This window comes from Vidua chalybeata, chromosome 16 (assembly GCF_026979565.1).
Source record: "Vidua chalybeata isolate OUT-0048 chromosome 16, bVidCha1 merged haplotype, whole genome shotgun sequence".
Taxonomy (NCBI): Eukaryota; Metazoa; Chordata; class Aves; order Passeriformes; family Viduidae; genus Vidua; species Vidua chalybeata.
Window position 1 is genome coordinate 6,395,490 of NC_071545.1, and position 18,559 is coordinate 6,414,048.

An 18,559-nucleotide genomic window follows, 5' to 3' on the forward strand; every position below is an offset into this window, starting at 1 on the left:
ACTACTGGAGCTAAAAACCACTCACTGCCTACAAGATGCTACCCAGAAATGTCCTGATCATCCACTGCTTAGGAGCTGAGTGAACTGAACAGCTCAGGCAGATACTGACACACAACATTGTTTCAGCATGTGAGTTGTGATGGGATGCACTTAGAGACACAGCGAGTGTTCTTTTTCTAAGTTTTTATTTTATGGCCAACAAACCCATCTACAAATACTACCCCTTCCTTAATGGGTAAGAAATCAAGTAATAATTGTAAATTTTTCAAGGCATACTACAAATGGGCTTGTAGTCACCAAATCAGTCCTTTGAGATAGTAGTGAGTTTACAAATGCACATAAATAATGTTTCAATACATACATTAAAAGCCCCACACTCTTTTCATTACTAAGCCTTAGCAAAGCATGGAGCATGCTTCATTTCAAGCAAAAGCATAATTAGCTCTTCTGTATGATTCTGCCGTTTATTTGGTGTAAATATTTCCATTGCAATCTTGTAAAAATACAGTGAGTTACTACTTGGGCAAGAGTATCAATAATGGAACTCCAGTTAGCGGCACATGGGGCTCCAGTCACTTTTGGAGTACACAAATTGGCACAATAACTACAGAAGTGGGAAAGGATTGTGATTATAAAAATTTCAAACAGGTGCTACTGCTCTATTCAGGCTTTTCATCTTCCTTGGCTATATTCCAGGAATCCACTTAACAATGCAATCTGGATGACAGCTGCATTAAAACATGAGTATTGATAATCTGGATATTCTAGGTTGAAAAGCTAGATAAATTTCATTATTAGATACTGAAAAGTACAAAAATAAGTCTCTGAGTATTTTGTGTCTGTATATGTATTGTTGTTAATATGAATCCAAATGTATTATTCAGACCAAAAAAAGATGGAACCAGAAATAGTATCCAAGAGGAGGAACTCCTGGGGACATTACACAATATTCTGCAGGTATCCTTCTGCCTCCGTTACACAGCACATTAGGACAAAATAAGAAAGGCAGGAGAGAGTGTGCAGTGGGTGGGCTCTGGTGTGCTCATGAGTGAATAGCAGGAAGGGGAGGTAGCCAAGAGGCAAGAAGAGCATTTCTGGGAATAGGATCAGTTTTGCTCATGGCCACAGTCAGATTCATTAGTTTGATTTTCTCATGTGTTCTTGCATTACAGACATTTAAGTACTGGAGCAATGCAGTCAGAATATTCAGGGTGGTAAAAGAAATGAAACTTACCACTGTGGAGGGATTTCCACAGGGACAAAATTCCGGTTGCACAAATGAACAAAAGCTGCTGCTAAGCTGCAGGCAGCCCCCAAGGCTGGGGAGTCACAGGTGTCCTGTGTACACATGGTGTAGAATGGCTCGGGCTCCACCTGGGCACAAAGGGAGGTGTTAGGGGCGACCTGCAGGTAAACCTAGAGGTTTGGGTTGTGTCCCCCTCCCCCCTGCCTGGGTAGGACCATTCATAAACCTTTATTCCTTTCCTAACAGTGAGGAGGTTATTTCTGTTTCCAAATTCTAGACCTGTATCCTAAAGACCAGTGCAGTCATGCCACTACTCTCTGGATTTCAAAAACCTTCATTTATATTTATGGTGATAAAACCACCTTTTTTTCTGTCTGGATTGCTGTTTTAATTACTTCTAAAGTTCTCTGCAACTAAACTTCTATATCCTTGCAATGGTTATGTGACCTCCTTGGAAGTATGACACATAATTAAGACAGTGCTTCTGGCTGAAGTTCTACTTACAACTTTGAAGCAGTTCCTAAGAAGTGAATGTGGTTCTTCAAAGAACACTTTGCAGATGTTTTGCTTAGCTGTAATTGGACATGGCTTCTCTTTCTTCTGTACAAGACTGCACTTATTCACCTGGGAAAACAAAATTACTGAAGTTGGTATATTTTGGGGTTTTTTTGCATACATCAGGCAGGATGAGTTCTTCAGATTTCCAGTGTGAGCTGGTTTGAAGGACAGTATGGGCAGCTCAGTACCCTGCTCTAATGTTTATTGTTCATTAATATTGAGAGGCACCTTGCAGATTAGATATTGTTTCCTTTTGCTATTGATTCTGTTATTCACTGAAGGATTTTGGTGTGTAGTTGCTGACATAGCAGGTAGTTGGCTAGTTCTCTTTTATATAGATCTGACAGGTCAAAGTTGTGCTTTTACTAGATCTTTCTCATGGAGAAAAAAAGCTTCATACCCTTGCTGGATTATTCATCGGTAAAGGTGGCTTTAAAAAAAGAGAACAACAAAACCACACCACCAAGAAGTTCTTCAAGCAAGTGTAAATTGTAGTTATTTTATTTACTAAGGAAAATGAACTGGCAGTTTACTCTGTGCTAACCCTCATCCTGCAGGAGTCAGACACTCAGTCCCTTCCTGTTGTGCAGCCTTGGCCTTGTGATGGTGGAGCTCTGCTGACGTCCTTTGCAAGGTCAGTGACAAAGGCTGTGATAAAGCTCCTGGGAACAAGTGGCAGTCAGAGTTCACAGTTCAGTGTGAGCCCTTCCAATCAACAGTGCAAGTGCAACCATTCTGCCCCTACAGAAGGGCACTCGGGACTGCCCTGCTTCTGTATGTCACTAAGTTTCTTATATATTGCTTTTAATGGATTCTTTTGTTCAATGTCTCTGGGGAATTTTGCATTTTTGTAAGTATATTAGAAGTTAATATTTGTAGCAATTAAGAAAATTGTGCCTATGGTCAGTCACATTGGGATCCTGCCCCATTGTTAACATAAACACAGACTGCAGGCTCATTAACTATCTCTGCAACAGCAAGAAGTACAAGATACTTGAAGCAATTCTCTTTTACAGTAAAGTACTGACGTAAAGCTGAAAATGAGATTTCTGTTCCCAGAACTCAGACATCTTCTGTGAGACAGGATAAATGTAAGAGTCACAAAATCTTTGTGGTAATAAGATGTTGGTTCCTTTTCTTTTTGGTAATAGATTCTTAAAATTAGATTTGGAAGGGATTTAGAGGATCCTGTCAACATGGCTTGAGAGCATGTTACTGCTACTTTTCTTGGTTGGTTGCATTCACAAATGGTTCTGTACAACTGCAAGTTTGTGTATTTAGATTATTTGCAGCTGATACAGAGTGCATGAATTAAGCAGAGCTAAGTTACTGGTATAAAACTGTTACAACATTTATTTATGATAGTTATAGGAGTCTTTTTATGCAAGTCAGTAACTGACAGCAGCAGCTAACCTTCCAAAAAGGTCTGAATACTTAGTGGTGTAGGGATGGAGAACAAATTTACTAGTTACGAGTTTCTAAACTTTTGTTTATTGATAAGATGTAAAGCATGAAAAACAAATAAAATTAAGAGGCTCAACATACCCAGCTAGAACTAACAGCTCTAAAGAAAACTTCGGACTGTGACCTGAGTGATGATCATACAGATTTGGCCCAGACCTAGTAGCACCTGTCCCTGCATTCCAGGAAAAGGTGCTCTAAGGAGGAAAACATCAAAGATGCTTAGTTCCAATATCAGTTTCTTCTAAAATCAGCAACAGCCACCTCTATGTTTTACCTTACCACCTAGGCCAAAAATATTCAACGCTTATTTATAGGGAATTCTTGAACAGTTTTTAGCAAATATGTTTTTAGCAGCCTTTTCCCTGGTTAGACACAGCAAAACAATGCAGTGTGCTGCTGTTTCCACTACTGAGCTTTAGTTCATCTAGGCCAACCCAGTGTGTCAGACAGTGCCCTCTGTCAGCAGCCCTGCACACAGGAGCCCCTCAGCTCATTACCTGCCAGCTCTGTGTGAACTCTTTCACGTTGTCAGTGAAGGAACCATTAGGCACCATCCATTCGTTTCCAGCTTCATTATCATTGGTACCAAAAAGCCCAGCTGAAACACCTGGGAGGAAATTGAAATGGAATAAAATAGGAATTGTTAGGAGTAGGTGCAGGAATATTACAGCAGCTGTCTCTGGGCTCTGATTATTCTGTCCAGCAGAGTTCAGCTCTATTGTGGAAGAGGGGAAGCTACCTAGCCTTCATTGCCATCTCATGTCTCAGCTGGTCATGGGCTTCTGAGCACATCATGGCATTAGATCCATTCTCTTCTAATCTTTGGGGGGTGACTTTTAGAATAGTGTGGGGTACGTGGATGGTACGTGAATGCATTCCAAGTATACAAAAAACTCTGTGAGGTTTGGGGCCTCCCTCTTTAGTTGTCTTGCAGGTCTGAGAAGCCAAGCCTGCTCTAGAGCAGATTCTCAACCAGATTTTGGGGCTGGGCTGACTGCAGTACCTCTGCCTCTGATTTCTGTCTGCTTTATAGCATTGAATCAACAGTAACCCATAACTTGCTCTTCTCCCTGGAATGGTGCATTCCATGCTCTATTAGCAGTTACTGGGAATGTCTTGGGCCATTTCCAGGGTGTCTGTAAATGAAGAGGGGGAAAAAAAACTGAAAGCACAGATGCTGGTACTACCAGTAATACAGATAATTCAGAGAGACAGCAAAAATTACTAACAGCTGACAACAGCTGTATGATTGGCACTCACCATGGTGCCACCCAGCCAGAGTGACAGTACAGACATCATACTGAAAGTCACAAGAGACAGAAACTCCTTTCTGATCAGATACTTCTATTTTGTTGGTTCCTTGCCTTGAATTCATGGTACTGTTTTCAAGGGATTGATCCAGGACTTGGCAGTTCTCTTCCGTGAAGGAGAAGTTATACATCTTGGATATCTGTTTTAAAATGAAAATGCAGTTTCAAACCTGTCATAGTGAAAGTTCAATCACAGGCAAGCACAGTGGATTTGCAGGTGCAATGAGGACAACTTAATTCAGAATTAAGAGACTAAGAACAGGGTTGTGTTAAACTTCTGAAAGAGCAAAAAGCACAAAGTCTCCCTCTCAGTGCCATTCTCTTAGACCATGTCAGAGAATCGTTGAAAAGTTTCTGTCATAAACAGAGAACAAAGAGGCAACCCTTGAGTTAAACTGGCTTTGTTTTGGAGAGGTATTTTCTTTTTAAGAATCTGTTACTTTAAAGCCATTGCCTGAGAGTACTTCTGATCTATGTTTTGAGCATGAATATTTTAAAAACTTTTTTTTGTCAGTTGAAGAACATTTTGCCAAAAATAAAAAATGTTTGACTTGATCTTCCTACCTTTAGTCGTGGGTAGATAGTGATCACAGTCTGATTCATCTCCACATACAGTGACCTTGAATTCCTGGTTTCCTCATTTAATATTATAGTGAAAGCACTGTGAACAAAATCCTTGGCAAGAAGCACACTGCACTTAGATGCCAAATCATACATTTTTCCATCAAAAGTCACAAGATGCTTGGTCCCCACTAACATAGCATGATCTGGAGAATAGGTATTTCAGAAGAAACATCAGTGAGTTTTCCACAGAGCAATAAATGCTGCACATACTGCAACACACACAGCTTCTTGCTGTCATACTCTTAAAATAATTTCTCAACTTATTATTACAGTGACATTATTACACTTACACTGTAGTTGCTGTGCAACAAAACTTTTCTCAGAAACGGTTTATTTTTTTTTGTTATAGATTTACCTGAGTGCCATAAAACTTTGATACACTTGAACTGGGATTTAGAGCTCATCCTGACTTGTCATTGTACTACTTGACAGTCATATTTATAAACACACACACGTTATACATTCTTATGCAGAAAACACAAGAATATTAATTCTCAAAAATTGTCTCCAAAAATAACCTTTCCAAATCAGTGCATCAAACAGCTGCAATCCAGGAAACCCCGCTGACAGATGACTCAGATTATTGGGTCACTAGGAGCTACTTTCACAGCCCTTTGTTGGGTCTTTGTGTAGTGGGAGGAAACCATTAAAAAGGGTTTTCTGGAAAAGCCATTCTCTCTAAAGGACACTTGGGGACAGTTAGTGCATTCCTTTAGCATTTAGCAATACTTTTACAGGCAGTACTGCTGCTGAAGTTTTGGTAGGGCTGAGCTTGCTCATCCTAGAGGCAGCAGAGGTGAAGTCACCAGTTTCCAAGCCTGTGTGCCAGGACAGAGAGCCAGCAGGTGACACTGGCAGTGAACCATAGTATCAACTCACAAGAGCATATAGAAAAGGCAGATAAATACCACCTACTGTTTCTAGTCTCAAGAGTAGGAAGTGTAAAGACTTACAAAATTTGCATGAATATTAAATAGAGCAGTGTTACTGCATGTCAGCTTTGCCCAGAGTGTTATCTTACACCATCACTGTCTTACAAGAAAGACTATATGTAAGTTGATAAGAAAATTAATTAGTGACCATCTCTATGTAAACTCCTATTCCAGATACAATTTTTAAAATACAGTACTAAGTGGAAGCAGACCCAGGTACAAAACAAAGCAGCACTTTGAAAGAGCTTACATTCAAAGGGGCTCTCCATCATCCTCCGTTTGATTCTATAGTACTCTGCAAGTATGTTGAGATTGTAGAGGTCTTGCAGAGGCCTCATTAGTTTTTCTCCAATGAGGTAAGTGGTAACATTTGCCAGCTGCAGGGACAGGTCTGCTTTAGGTAGTACTGGCAGCTTTCCTGCCACTGAACAGTTCCTGCAGAAAACAAAGAGAACACCCCTTATCTGTTGAACTGATGAAATGCTGTTGGTTTATTATTAGAAATGTTGAAGTGAAATATTCCTAAGAACTGTAGTCTGGTTAGAATAGCAAAACACAATACAACTCTGGCCAAGAGCTGCACTTTCCCAGGTTACCTCAGGCCAGTTATCATTTAATACCCCGTTTGCTGCCCAGTAGCTCCTTTCAAACACAGTCAGTCTGGCAGCCAACAGAAATAAACATTAGGATGTGATGTGACCAAAGCAAAGAGTGGTTGGGTGGCTGTCCAGAACCCTCAGCTGCACACTGACAGGAAGAGTAACTATGAACATATCCTTTTAGAACACTGCCCAGAGCAGAGATCCTGCAAAAACACCAGTTACCTGGGTGAAAAACTGTACAGGTTCAGCAAGGGCTTCCGGATCTTGCTCACAGCTCTGGAAAACGTGGCCTCTGCCCACCTGAGCACCTGCTGTGTAGCCTGTTGGAGAGTCACAGATTATAAAAGCAATTTCAGTATGGCTTCAGGGCAGGGTCAGTACTTGCAAATGAGTTTTAAATCAAGAAATGCAAAATACCACTTCAGTGTCTCTTGCATTTGTCTCCTGCCTGACAGTGTCTTGTCATGTAGAGGTTAATAATATCCAGAGGACAGACTCTAGTCACAACACCAATGGAAATATATTCTTCCTAAATAACATGACTTAAAGCGTAGCAATGTTTCACTAAGTTAATGTGCTTCAGTAGCTTAGAAAGGACTGTTATATTTAATAATATAAATTAGCCTCATGATATATCTTTTATGCTTTTCATTTCAACTAGAAGAGCCCAGATTTATTTGTACACTGTTTATTGGAATCAAAATTTCTCCTCTCTTTGCAAGAAAAGTAAAAGCTACATGAATGACAGATTACTGCTGCTGTGATTCCAACAAGAACTAGTAAAACAACCTCTCCTCTAGCTGTAAAAGTGCTCTTTCAAAACGGGACAAATATTGCAAGAACAGTAAATCAGCTGTGCACAAGCTTATTATGTGGAAAGACAACAATTTCCATAAACAAAAACAGTTAACTATTTTTGTGTATCCATAGTTCAAAGATGAGACTTAAATTTGTAGGCCTTGAATTAGAAATGGAGAACTGAGTTATACCAACCATATCCAAGCCTGCTTTCACAACCTTTAATGCCATCTGAATTGGTTCCATTAGCCACACATCTTTTACAATCTTGGGTAAGAAAGCCTGGATTTTCTTCATGTGCTCTTCTGTCTTCTCTTTCAAGACTTCATCCAGTGGCTTCAAGGTTACATCGTAGTAGGCGTCTTTCAAAGTTGCTAATGGCTCTGGAGCAAACACATTAATGAGACAAACCACAGCTGGTTTGGTACAAGGGCTGCTTGCTTGTTTGTTTCCACCCAACTTCCAGCCTAAGTGAAGGGGGAGCACAGAAAAGTGGAAGAGGCAGCTGTGTTTGCATGGCAGTCAGGCACACTGCACAGCTGTGAACTGAAAGAGCGTTTAGCTCTGACCCTGACCCCATATAAATACATTGCTGCTGTCCAAAAGGAATGCAAGGGATGCTCTGCAGTGTGAACCCATCAGAGCTGTACTGCACAGGCTGCTCTTGCTGAGCAACGGGACAGTTTGGCCACAACTGATTTCAAGTGTGGTACACCAACCAATTTCAACTTTTGAGAGGGAGTAGCCTAGAGCTAAGTGGCCCCAAGTGAGGTTTTACCCTTGTGAGAACTGAAGGTTTTCACTGCTAATTCCAGCTGACCACATTTCTCAAGGGTTTCAATATGGGCCACAGTCCAGCTAAACAGCAAATTAGTGGCTACTGGATAGGCTTGGAAAAACAGATCAAGTGAAATCCAATAAGTACAGGCATTAAAAACTCAAGGAGGGATGTGAACAGCCCTTTGGGAGGAAAGGCTTGCCAGGGAACTGTTAGCAGAAATACTTCAGCTTAGGAATTAAGGACTCTCTTCTCATCCAATTGAACCCAACCTCTTGCGACAGAGAAAAGGCCTCACCACTGATTTCATTAGAAAAGTGCTCACAGAGAGCCTTCTTAGAGCTTATTGCATCAAGGCTCCCACTCTGTACACTAAGAGCCAAGGTCAGCACTTCTTGCTAGATCAAAATAGAAACCTTTGTGCTGTTCAGTATGTTTTATAGTTTACAGTGAAGTTTGGTTTGCCCTGCATTGACATTGTCCCTCTTCTTGTTTTACACTTTTTTGCTTACTTTGTAATTCATTCTGCATTTGCTGGACAACGTCTTGAATTTTCTCCAGGTAAAGTGGGATCCTGCTTCTCAGAATGTACCCAATTCCACTTTGCTTCCACACCTGGGTGACAGCTGTAACCCCACTTTGCAGGAATCCTGCTGCCCTTTGCAAGGCTATTGAAGGCCAGCCAGCTGCTTCAGCCAGGAAACCAACATGCTGCACCTACAGTGGTTCCAAAAAAGAAGCAATTTCAAAACCCAGTGATCTCAAGGAAAGCTTTGACTTCCTTGCGAAGCAGTTCTGAATCCGCAGTGTTGGTGCAGAGATACACGATCTCCACCATTAAACATGCCTTTTGTCTCTGTATACAGGTCAGCACAGGAGTAATCACTGCAGTGTTTGAGCAAAACAAAACAGCTGCAGGCAATATAATGATGTTTAACTAACACTGCATGAACACTTCATGGTGTTTTCACAGATCATGTACAGATACTTACTGATCTCCTGAATCTCCACAGGTATCCATCAAACTTCTTTATCTTCTCAGTCAGTGTGGCTTTCCAAAGGCTCCCAATTTCATTAAGCTTGTTCTGTGAGAAGATTGTTAAAACCTTGAATTCATTAGTTAAAGTTGCTTGTGCTGGATCCAAATCATTCAAAGTTTGTACTAGTTTAAAGGCCAGCAAACACCTACAGTGGCCTCACATTTCTTAGGGGAAACTACTTCTGCATTATTCAAGGGATTGACGAGGGAACAGAAAAGTCAAACGATAAAAAGCAAAAAGCCTTCTCCGAGTAGAGAGTATGTGAAACCCTACTAAAAGTGAAAGCACTTTCTGGATTCTAATCATTAGTTTTACAACCAATAGGCTGAGCAGTTACTGCTGCTCTCACTTTATTTACTTGTCCTCCTCAGAGGATCCACCCTTTAGAAAAGGGTCCTGTTATTTTCTATCTCTAGGCATGGCTGAATTTCTTAATTCTCACTGTGGGTAACTTCTCACATCAACGTGAAAATAATTAAAACATTGCATAATTTTTCCTGGTTACTCATCAAACTCACCTACATGGAAGGTGCTCCATCAAAATCACAAAGCCAGGTAATATTCTGGGAAAATCATGCTGCAGTTAACAGCCACTCAACAGGTCTTACCTCAGCCTTAAGAACTGGATCTCCACATCCATGCGCCAGAAAACTCAAACTTCCATTAGCAGCTGCTAGAGTTACTTGTCCCACGTTTTCCTGCCTTTTACCATTGATGCTGAGATAGGTGTTAATGGCAGCCATGTGTTTCCCATCAGAACAAGCACTGACTTCCATTCCTTCTTCCAACTCCCCTTAAGGAATGAAAAGAGAGCCTTCATTTACAGGAACAGCATTGACAGACATTGTTTCAAAGCCAGCTTTTATTTAGGTGATCAATCAGAGCTTGAGTGTGTTAGGTGTGGAGCAAAAACAAAACAAAACAGAAGAGATAAACAAAAGACTATTAGATCAGTGTCAGGATTTGATCTCTTTTGTGTGACTTGTTAATGTATTACATATAAAAATTTCCTACTGCAAAGGAAGCATTGGATTAATGTAAATCTAAATCTCTCGGTCATACAGATTTACAGGCCTTTTTTTCTACTTTAGTCCTCACTGTCCCTTGTTGCAGATGTTTCAAAACTGCTCAGCCCTTAAATGAAAGCCTGTCAGTTCCACCCACCACACACGAGTCGTTTCTACAGAAGCACTGATGAGCATAAACAAGTGGTTGGCAAGGTGCACATAGAATCTGGGTTGAGAGAGCTGAGTTGAATAATTTCTACAAACTTCTGACTTCAGTGATTCACAAACTAATGGTCCTAATCTCAAAAACATCATAGCACATACATGAACCTGAGAGAAACTCCCATGCAGAAGTGTGGAATAGCAAATCCATAAGTGAAACAAGGGCTGGGATTGTCAGCAGCATGAGTTTGAGTCAACTGGGATATCACCAAATCTATTTGGTTTGCACCCAACTCTAACTGTAGCTGAAATGTGGATGAGCCCCACCTCTTGCAGCTCATTTCACCCCACTTTACTTATCTAGTATTTAGGCATAACTTGAAACAACGGCCTTTTTTTCCTCTCCTTTGTCAGTCAGAGCTGAGGGCTGTGAGACAATCCCCTGGAGGCAGTGATTGCACACATCCCAGTTTATACAGCTGTTCCAGCATGTGGTACAGTCAGTCTCTGGATGTGCCTCTCTCATTTCCTTTGTTGAATTTGGAATGCAATGATTATATTAAACAAGACACAAAACTTTAAGATGGTTAAATCAAAACGAAATTAATCCTATCTTTTGTTACCATCTATTGTAATAATACAAAAATGTGTCCCAAACTGAGCTTTGAAACAAATTTTAAACTTCAGCTTTTCTTTATCTGAAAGATGATAGCTTGAATCAATGAGCAAGCTCAGTGCTAGGGACACGACTTTCTTCCTGTCTCTTCATAGCAACGACCCTGGGAGCTGCAGAATAGCTCCAGTTGGAAAGGACCCATAAGGATCAAGTCCAGCTCCCTGGTCTTTGCAGGATGACCTAAAACTAAGTCCTATGACTAAGAGCATGGTCAGTGAGATACGTACCTTGCAGATACCCCATGTAGTACTGAAAACACTCCTTTCCTTTGGAAGCAGCTACTTTTATTTTCTCTTTCTGATCAATAATCCCCTCCACCAGGATTTGGCTTTGGACAGATGAGGAAGCAGCAGTTCCTGTCAGGCCTAGCCAAATATCTTCAAAGGCTCTTAACTGCAGCCATAAAGGAAAAACATTTATTCAAAGTCACCACACAGAATTAATGATCATTCAGAGATGGTGCTCAAATATCAGTGCTTCCCACAAAAGGATAAGTGGTGAGGGAAATGTTTCCCAATGCTTGTGCACTGTGCAGGAGTTACACAAAGAGATGCACAAGCATCAGAGTGATTGGCCCAGGAGCTGAATGATTGGATAGCACAAGACTTGTGGACAAAATTTTAATGGAAGAAATGAAAGAAACATAATGTCACAGTCAGTTCTCTGAGAAGCTGCTGATTTGTGCCATTTATTCCAAAACACAGAATGAAGCAAGCTCATGCAGAGCAGCTGATACTAATTTCATCTCCCTCCTCTCTAAAGAGAGAGGAATGGAAAAATAATTTAGTATTTGTTACTGATTAAATCATCATCATAATTTTGTTAAGGGATGATCTATTGTCTCAGTTAGTACCTGACTACCCACATTCCTACTAATGAAGAGTTGAAGAGTTTGGATGGTGCCAACCCTGTTAGTTTTTTGCCTGACTTTGTTGTCTCCATCTGCCTCTCCACCATTTTAATTTCACAGGAAATGAAAAGCAAATGCAAAACAGGGGGGGAAGGGAGAGAAAAGGGAAGAGATTTGTCTCAGAATGAGAATCATATGAGCTGTTTTGTGCCCTTTTTTTTTTTTTTTTTTTTTTTTTGGCCAGTTCTTTTTTCTGGCAAATTATGCTTTGTGTAAGCATTGTATTTTGTTTCCCTCTTTCTTCTGATGAGCTGAAAACCCCATACCTCACACAACAGAGCAGTCATGCTGAAGGGGAGTTAGAACAGCACACAGCCTCTTAAAATTGATACACTCCACTAGAAACACACTTGCTTTATTTGTGACAGCTCTACAGAGAACTAATGCTGGTGCCTTCCTTTGTCTGTCAGTCACACTGCATGGACACTGCCTAACTGCTCTTTTAGAGACAGCACTACAGAAACCTGGAGAGTTTTATGTTGCCTGCTGTTTTATAGTCACTGCCTGTGCCTGATCCGTTTAGGAAATAAATGGCAGCAGGCCTTTCAAAACCAAACCCCAGTGCCAGTAAAATAAAATAAAAACTCACTTCAATTTCCAGAGAATAGTTCTTCACATCAGCAGTGCTCTGATTCTTTATGGATATTCCAATCAACCCCTCATCTCTCCCATGACCAGCAAGGTGGAATCTGCCCTCTGACTGCAAAATGATGTCATCTTTGTTGAGCTGGTGCTTTCCAGATAAAACAATTACCTAAGTATGCACAAAAAAGGTCCAAACAAATTTGAGTAGTAAGAAGTTGTACAGTGGCAGCATTCTCATGAAATTACACCACAAACAGAACTTGTTTCAGAAACCAGCACATCTTCCTGCTCCTCACAGCACTGTCTTCATTACATCTTCAGTTTCTGTGCTCTAACAAAGCAAGTTCAGTGATTATACCCTAAGACCAGAGGAACAGCTGCAGAGAACTATATTTGTTAAAATGCCCAATGTTTTTTTGCTCCTACACTTCTCAGCTACTCTAGCCAAATGTTTTGATAAAGTTGGGGATACATGGGAGGTCAGGTGAATACTGTCCTGGTTTCGACTAGGATAGAGTTAATTTCTTCTCAATAGCTGGTACAGTTTGGGATTTGGAATGGGAATGGGGTTGGTTACACACTGATGGTTTGGTTTTGCTCAGTTGTTTATCCTAAGTCAAGGACTTTTTTTGTGTGTGTCTCTCCTGCTCTGCCAGTGAGGAGGTGAACAAAAGCCCACCTGGGACCGATGCCCCAACATGGCCAAAGGGATTTTTCACACCACAGAATATCATGTCCAGTACATAAACTGGGGGGAGTTACCTAGAAGGGGCAAATCTGGGTTTGGGAAGGGGGGTCTGGCATTGGGCAGGGGGTGATGAGCAATTGTATTGTGCATCACTTCGTTTCATTTTTTTCCTTTTCACTATTAGTAGTAGTAGTAACTATTATTATTGTATTTTACTTTGTTTTCAATTATTAAACTGTTCTTATCTCAACATACAAGTTTTACTTTTTATTGTCCTCCCTATTCCACAGGGAGAGGGTAGGGAGAGAGGGGGTTGAGTGAGTGGCTGTGGTACTTAATTTCCAGCTGAGCTTAAACCTTTGAAGAGAATGATCCAAAAATACAGAGGTACCTGCTTTTGGAGTGACATGCATATACATCCTTTGCATTATAAACAGGTTCTATCCCTCCTTGGTCTGTGAGAAAGTTTTCCTGTTGCTAACAGAGCATAAGCTGCTCTGACGTAAATAAGGAAACCAAAATGTGTTTCAGCCACTGGAAACTGGAGAGAGACATTTATTGCAGGTTCCAAGTGCTGTGTTTGTGAGTGCCTACAAGCAACTCTGAGGACCAGATGCACCTAAGGAAGATCATGGGTGGGCCTTCAGTTTATGTGTGTAATAGAAAAATAAGGTTACATTTTGGTTCAAAAATCCATTAGAGGAGCAGAGCAATCATAAAAACCAGCAAACTTTTACCCACGGGGGAAGGAAAGCACTTTTACTCCTCTCTAGTCTCCTTTTTGATCACTTATGAGCCTGTTTTGGTATTCTCCAGAAACATGAAATTAAGATACCTCTGAAAGAGGAACAGGAAAGAAAGAACATGGAGGAAGTGAGAATGTTTACAACCATAAAAGGACCTATAGAATACACTATAGTAGCAAACAGAACCTTTCTGCCTCAGTCCATCAAATGACACTGTTTATTTATTTAAGCTACAGAAGTATGGTAAGTCTTCTGAAGAGTTGCAGCTGAGGAAAACTAAGTCTCCAAATGAGTAATTACATTTAAACTGAAGTAGGTTCCATGTGTTTATGTCAGACTTACATTTGGAAGGTCACAGAACTCAAAGCTCGTATAGTAATCCAGGCAAGAGTAGTAGTTTGTTTCTATTTTACCCAGAATCTGCTGTTTGGCACATGGGGTCAGGAAAATATTTTCCAGAACAGCTTCTAACTGAAACTTATCAGGATACAAGAGTTGATTTCTCTGCAATGAGCCAAGAAAACAAAGTTAAAAGATGACAGCAAGATCTTAGACACTCCTTGGAGCCCACTCATCCCATCCCTGGGCTGGCTTTTATTATTTCAGTAGCTTCAGGATTTTGAGGTAACATTTCCAAAACATAATGTTTCCATGCTTATCAGCCTTGTTACCGATTCCCATCCTACAAGTTTTGCAAATTCAGGACACAGGTGAGGCCTCCAGTTTGTAAGAACCCTTTCTTTCTTAACTATGCTCCATTTAGCTTTTTTCCTGTGTAGAGAAAAATGTAAAAGGTAAAGTGAAATAATGATATTTCACAAAAAACAGTGCTCTGTCAAAGCTTTCTTAAAATCCACCCAACATTACATCTAAAACCAAAATAATTCCTCATCTACTGAGAACACCTTCCATAAAAATGGTAAGTCAACAGATACAACTGCCTTCTCTTACCTCATATGTGAAATTGTGTTTGAATTTTTTGTCATCCCAGTTCAGATCTAGGTATTCATTAAACAATGTTGGTCTTTGCTCTAGAGACCCACATGCATGCAGGTGTTCCATGCTTAATATTCTCTGAAGCTGGAAAAGTGGAAAAAATTGACATATATAACTAATTTTTAAAAAAAATGTTCAGTATATCCTCAGGCAGTAGGGTTCCTGGGCAAAAACACACCCTGTGAGAACCCCTGGATGGTCTATACCCATGAAACCCTGCTTCAGTCTCTCCCAAGAAACCTAAGGGGCTGACAGCTCTGCCCTGAGGGAAAGCTGCAGCCCAAGTACAACCATGTCTGGCAACATGAAACTGAATTTTCCACAGCATTTATTTTTCTTCCTCTGAGACATAAAAAGGTTGACTTCCAGGCTTTCATATGGTAACAAGTAGAGAAAAAAAAAATCATTCTGTGAGGATCAAACATAGAAATTGATCTACATGATCTAAATGAGCTACACTCATCCCTTCCAAAGGCTGTAAGACTCATACCTGGCCTGCAGAGAGTGTCACACAGCCACCCCAGGCAGTGATGTCCATCTTGGATTTATCCTCCAGCCCCAGCCAGAGGTGAGCAGGCTGCCCAGCATTCCCTGAGACCTGCAGCTGAAAGCAGAGAAGGATTTGTCCAGCAGCAAGACTAGAACCAGCAGAATGATCCCCATCCAGTGGAGGAAAACAGAGCCACTGTGAAAGCTGCCACAGATCCATGTTCAAACTCTGTGGAACTCAGTGGTCTGGAAGCTCCAGGCCTGAGACAACCCCAGGGAAGTTGCACTTCTACAACCAAGGCCATGGAAAGCTTTTGTCACCCTCTCTGGAAGCTCCCTGGGGTCTGCCATGCAAAGCAACTAATGGCACAACTGCAATAATGACCCTACAAGAGAATTTATTCCTCTCCTCTGAATATGATTCTGGACCCATACTGAGTATTGTGCAAACCTCCCTGAGCCCCAAAGGGCTTCAGAGGAACAAACACTGCACAGCTGGCAGAGCTTATTGCTGAAAGTCTTCAGCCTCAGCAGCTGCAGTGTCCTGACCCACAGAGTGCATTGTCAGACAGAAGTTATACTGTAGTATTTGATCTGGAGGGATTATTTGTGGAGCTCCTCCTCCTCTTTTTCCCTACATATGCTTTGCAAGTGCATTTCAAAACTACAGTTTAAGCCTTTCTAGTCTTGCACATTTTCACATTTGTGTTGCAATTTCCTATACAATCTAAAAATTTACATTTTCTTCACAGGGGTATCAAAGGGTTTCTGGTTTGGTTTTATTGTTGGGTTGAGTTTTTTTTGTTTGTTTTTCCTGTGTGTGCACACTAGGAGTTTGTTCATTGCTTTATGGACAAAATTTGCCTCATTTTCATTGCTTGGCAGGTTCCTGGGCACTTCTGCGTTCCTCCCATCCAAAAAGGGTCAATACTAAAAGTGCAAGACCGTTGGCTAGGAAACAGTGCTGGTGATTTGGACACAAGGAGGTAACAGCACTCGGTGCTCTTTACATTTTTCAGGATGATTTCTGGTTCTGCAATTCTCAGGGATGAAAGGCACACTCACAGTAAATGCAGTATCACAGCTGTGTGTTTTGCAGCCCAGCCTCATGATCTCACCTGTTGGTTGTACTTTCTGCCCCTTCTTTCTGACAGGGAATGCACCTCCAGTTGCTTCAGAGTGTAATTAAATGGGTGGGCAACAGTGGCTCTGTAGCTTGTCCGGTGTCTTCCAATCTTCAGAGAAGATGACACTGATACCTGATCCATATCAACAGATGGAAAAGGAACTTGTGAAATAAAACTCACATACTGACCTCAAACATGCACCCAGTAAGATTTCCCTGTACCTTGTCCTCAGATGAATTATGTGCACAATAAAGTCCTTTCTGAAGAAGTGAGGCAAATTAATGGTAAAATTAGGATAATTTTTGTTGCTTGAATTCCCTGAATAGCACAGCTCAAAGAAGAACTACTCTCTGTATTTTACTAAAATAATGAACAATGCTTAAGTTTGTTGAAGCTTAATTTTGATCTCATCTTTAGGGACTGCAGGCTACACTGCCACAGAATCATTGGACATGGCTTGCAAAGTTAAAGCACAAGAAAAAGCATTTGCTTCATCAGGAGCTAAATTCTGCTATGTTATTGAAAGCAAAATATTTTTGTGGTAATTTAAATAGTGGTGGGATTTTAATAGTTGTGGTAATTTATGAAGTTGTAAAAAAATACATTCTATACAACTGCTAAAGTAAATTTTGGAATTTTAACATTTTTAACTTTTAACTGCTCTTTGCAGGCACATTTATGTTTATGTGTGGTAGCATACTTTATACATTGTCTTCTATCTTTCCATTATTTAGAAAATAATGTAATACTCAACCAAGGTGCTGCATTTCAGATGCACATGTAAAGATAGCAGCAAGTCAGGAAAGTGTCCCCACTTAACAACATCTGGAAATCAACCTACCCTATCTTCTCCTAGTTCTGTCTTTTTCACTCTTTATATTTTTTAAAAATAGTGATGACTTACTTTATGAAAACAGAGACTGGTTTCAACTGTTCCACGTTTGTCAGTCTTGCTAATAAGGAGGAGAGTGAAAGAATGAAATACAAAAGAGCTTTGACTGAATCACTAAAGCTGAAAATGCTAAGCAAGGTATGTGTCCTCTTCTGTGTGGGTAAATCCAGGATTATACCCATGCAACGAGTTCTTCATCCTTCTCAATCTCAACAAATGTTCACACTCGCTCACTTGTCTTAGATTTTATTTCTTTGTCCATAAGCTGCTTTAAGCATGATATTTGTGCTATTCTTCCCACCTACTATCAGAGACCCTTACCCAGTGCTTTGAAGCTAATGCATTTCATTACCTTTGGTCAAGCAGCAAGATGTGAGGTTACTGCAAACAAAGAAATACTATGGCCTGAAAACACTTCCTACAAGCTTTCACAGTCAGAACTTTTTATACATCCAAGAAGGGGGATAGTTTGCCTTATAGTCAAGTTCCCTGGCTTGGTTAGTGCCTTTTAAATTAAAAACAAAACAAAACAAAAACCCTCTTGATACCCTCCTGACTTTTATTTGCTCTGGGACACTGTACCTTGTCCTTCTCATTCCAAATGACAGTAAGAACATCCTGGTGACTGCGTGCTGAATGTTTCACAAATAAGTTTGCCCAGGCATGCCGTGGAAAAGGGATGGAGAGAGGATGGAGAAGTTCCACTACAAGGAAAACAAACAAGTAAGATTTGCCACCAGGAATCATGACCGTTCCCAGGACATTTTCCCAGAGGCAGCAGGACATCCCTTGGTTCCCAGGGAAACGTGGTCCCTGCTCACACACACCCCTACCCAGCAGCCACAAGGAATTCAGTGTGCTGATGTCTGCTCAACAGGAGGAAATGTGAGAACAGGAACCCTCTCTCCATTTACCAGCAGAACAATAAC

General features: G+C 40.7%; 1 protein-coding gene across 1 annotated transcript in view; it reads right to left on the reverse strand.

Moving 5' to 3' along the window:
* The window catches only part of LOC128796330 (uncharacterized), a 71,680-nt gene that overhangs the window by 1,884 nt on the left and 51,237 nt on the right, over positions 1-18,559 (reverse strand). The window contains exons 49-66 of the mRNA XM_053957869.1: positions 18,213-18,334; positions 16,730-16,870; positions 15,613-15,726; positions 15,078-15,206; positions 14,469-14,630; positions 12,697-12,861; positions 11,425-11,590; positions 9,961-10,145; positions 9,305-9,397; positions 8,825-9,029; positions 7,730-7,917; positions 6,959-7,056; positions 6,385-6,569; positions 5,143-5,345; positions 4,529-4,718; positions 3,766-3,875; positions 1,751-1,870; positions 1,235-1,374 (exon numbers count right to left, since the gene is read on the reverse strand). Of these exons, the coding sequence (XP_053813844.1) occupies positions 1,235-1,374; positions 1,751-1,870; positions 3,766-3,875; positions 4,529-4,718; positions 5,143-5,345; positions 6,385-6,569; positions 6,959-7,056; positions 7,730-7,917; positions 8,825-9,029; positions 9,305-9,397; positions 9,961-10,145; positions 11,425-11,590; positions 12,697-12,861; positions 14,469-14,630; positions 15,078-15,206; positions 15,613-15,726; positions 16,730-16,870; positions 18,213-18,334 (2,716 nt within the window). The remainder of the gene's footprint in view (positions 1-1,234; positions 1,375-1,750; positions 1,871-3,765; positions 3,876-4,528; positions 4,719-5,142; positions 5,346-6,384; positions 6,570-6,958; positions 7,057-7,729; positions 7,918-8,824; positions 9,030-9,304; positions 9,398-9,960; positions 10,146-11,424; positions 11,591-12,696; positions 12,862-14,468; positions 14,631-15,077; positions 15,207-15,612; positions 15,727-16,729; positions 16,871-18,212; positions 18,335-18,559) is intronic.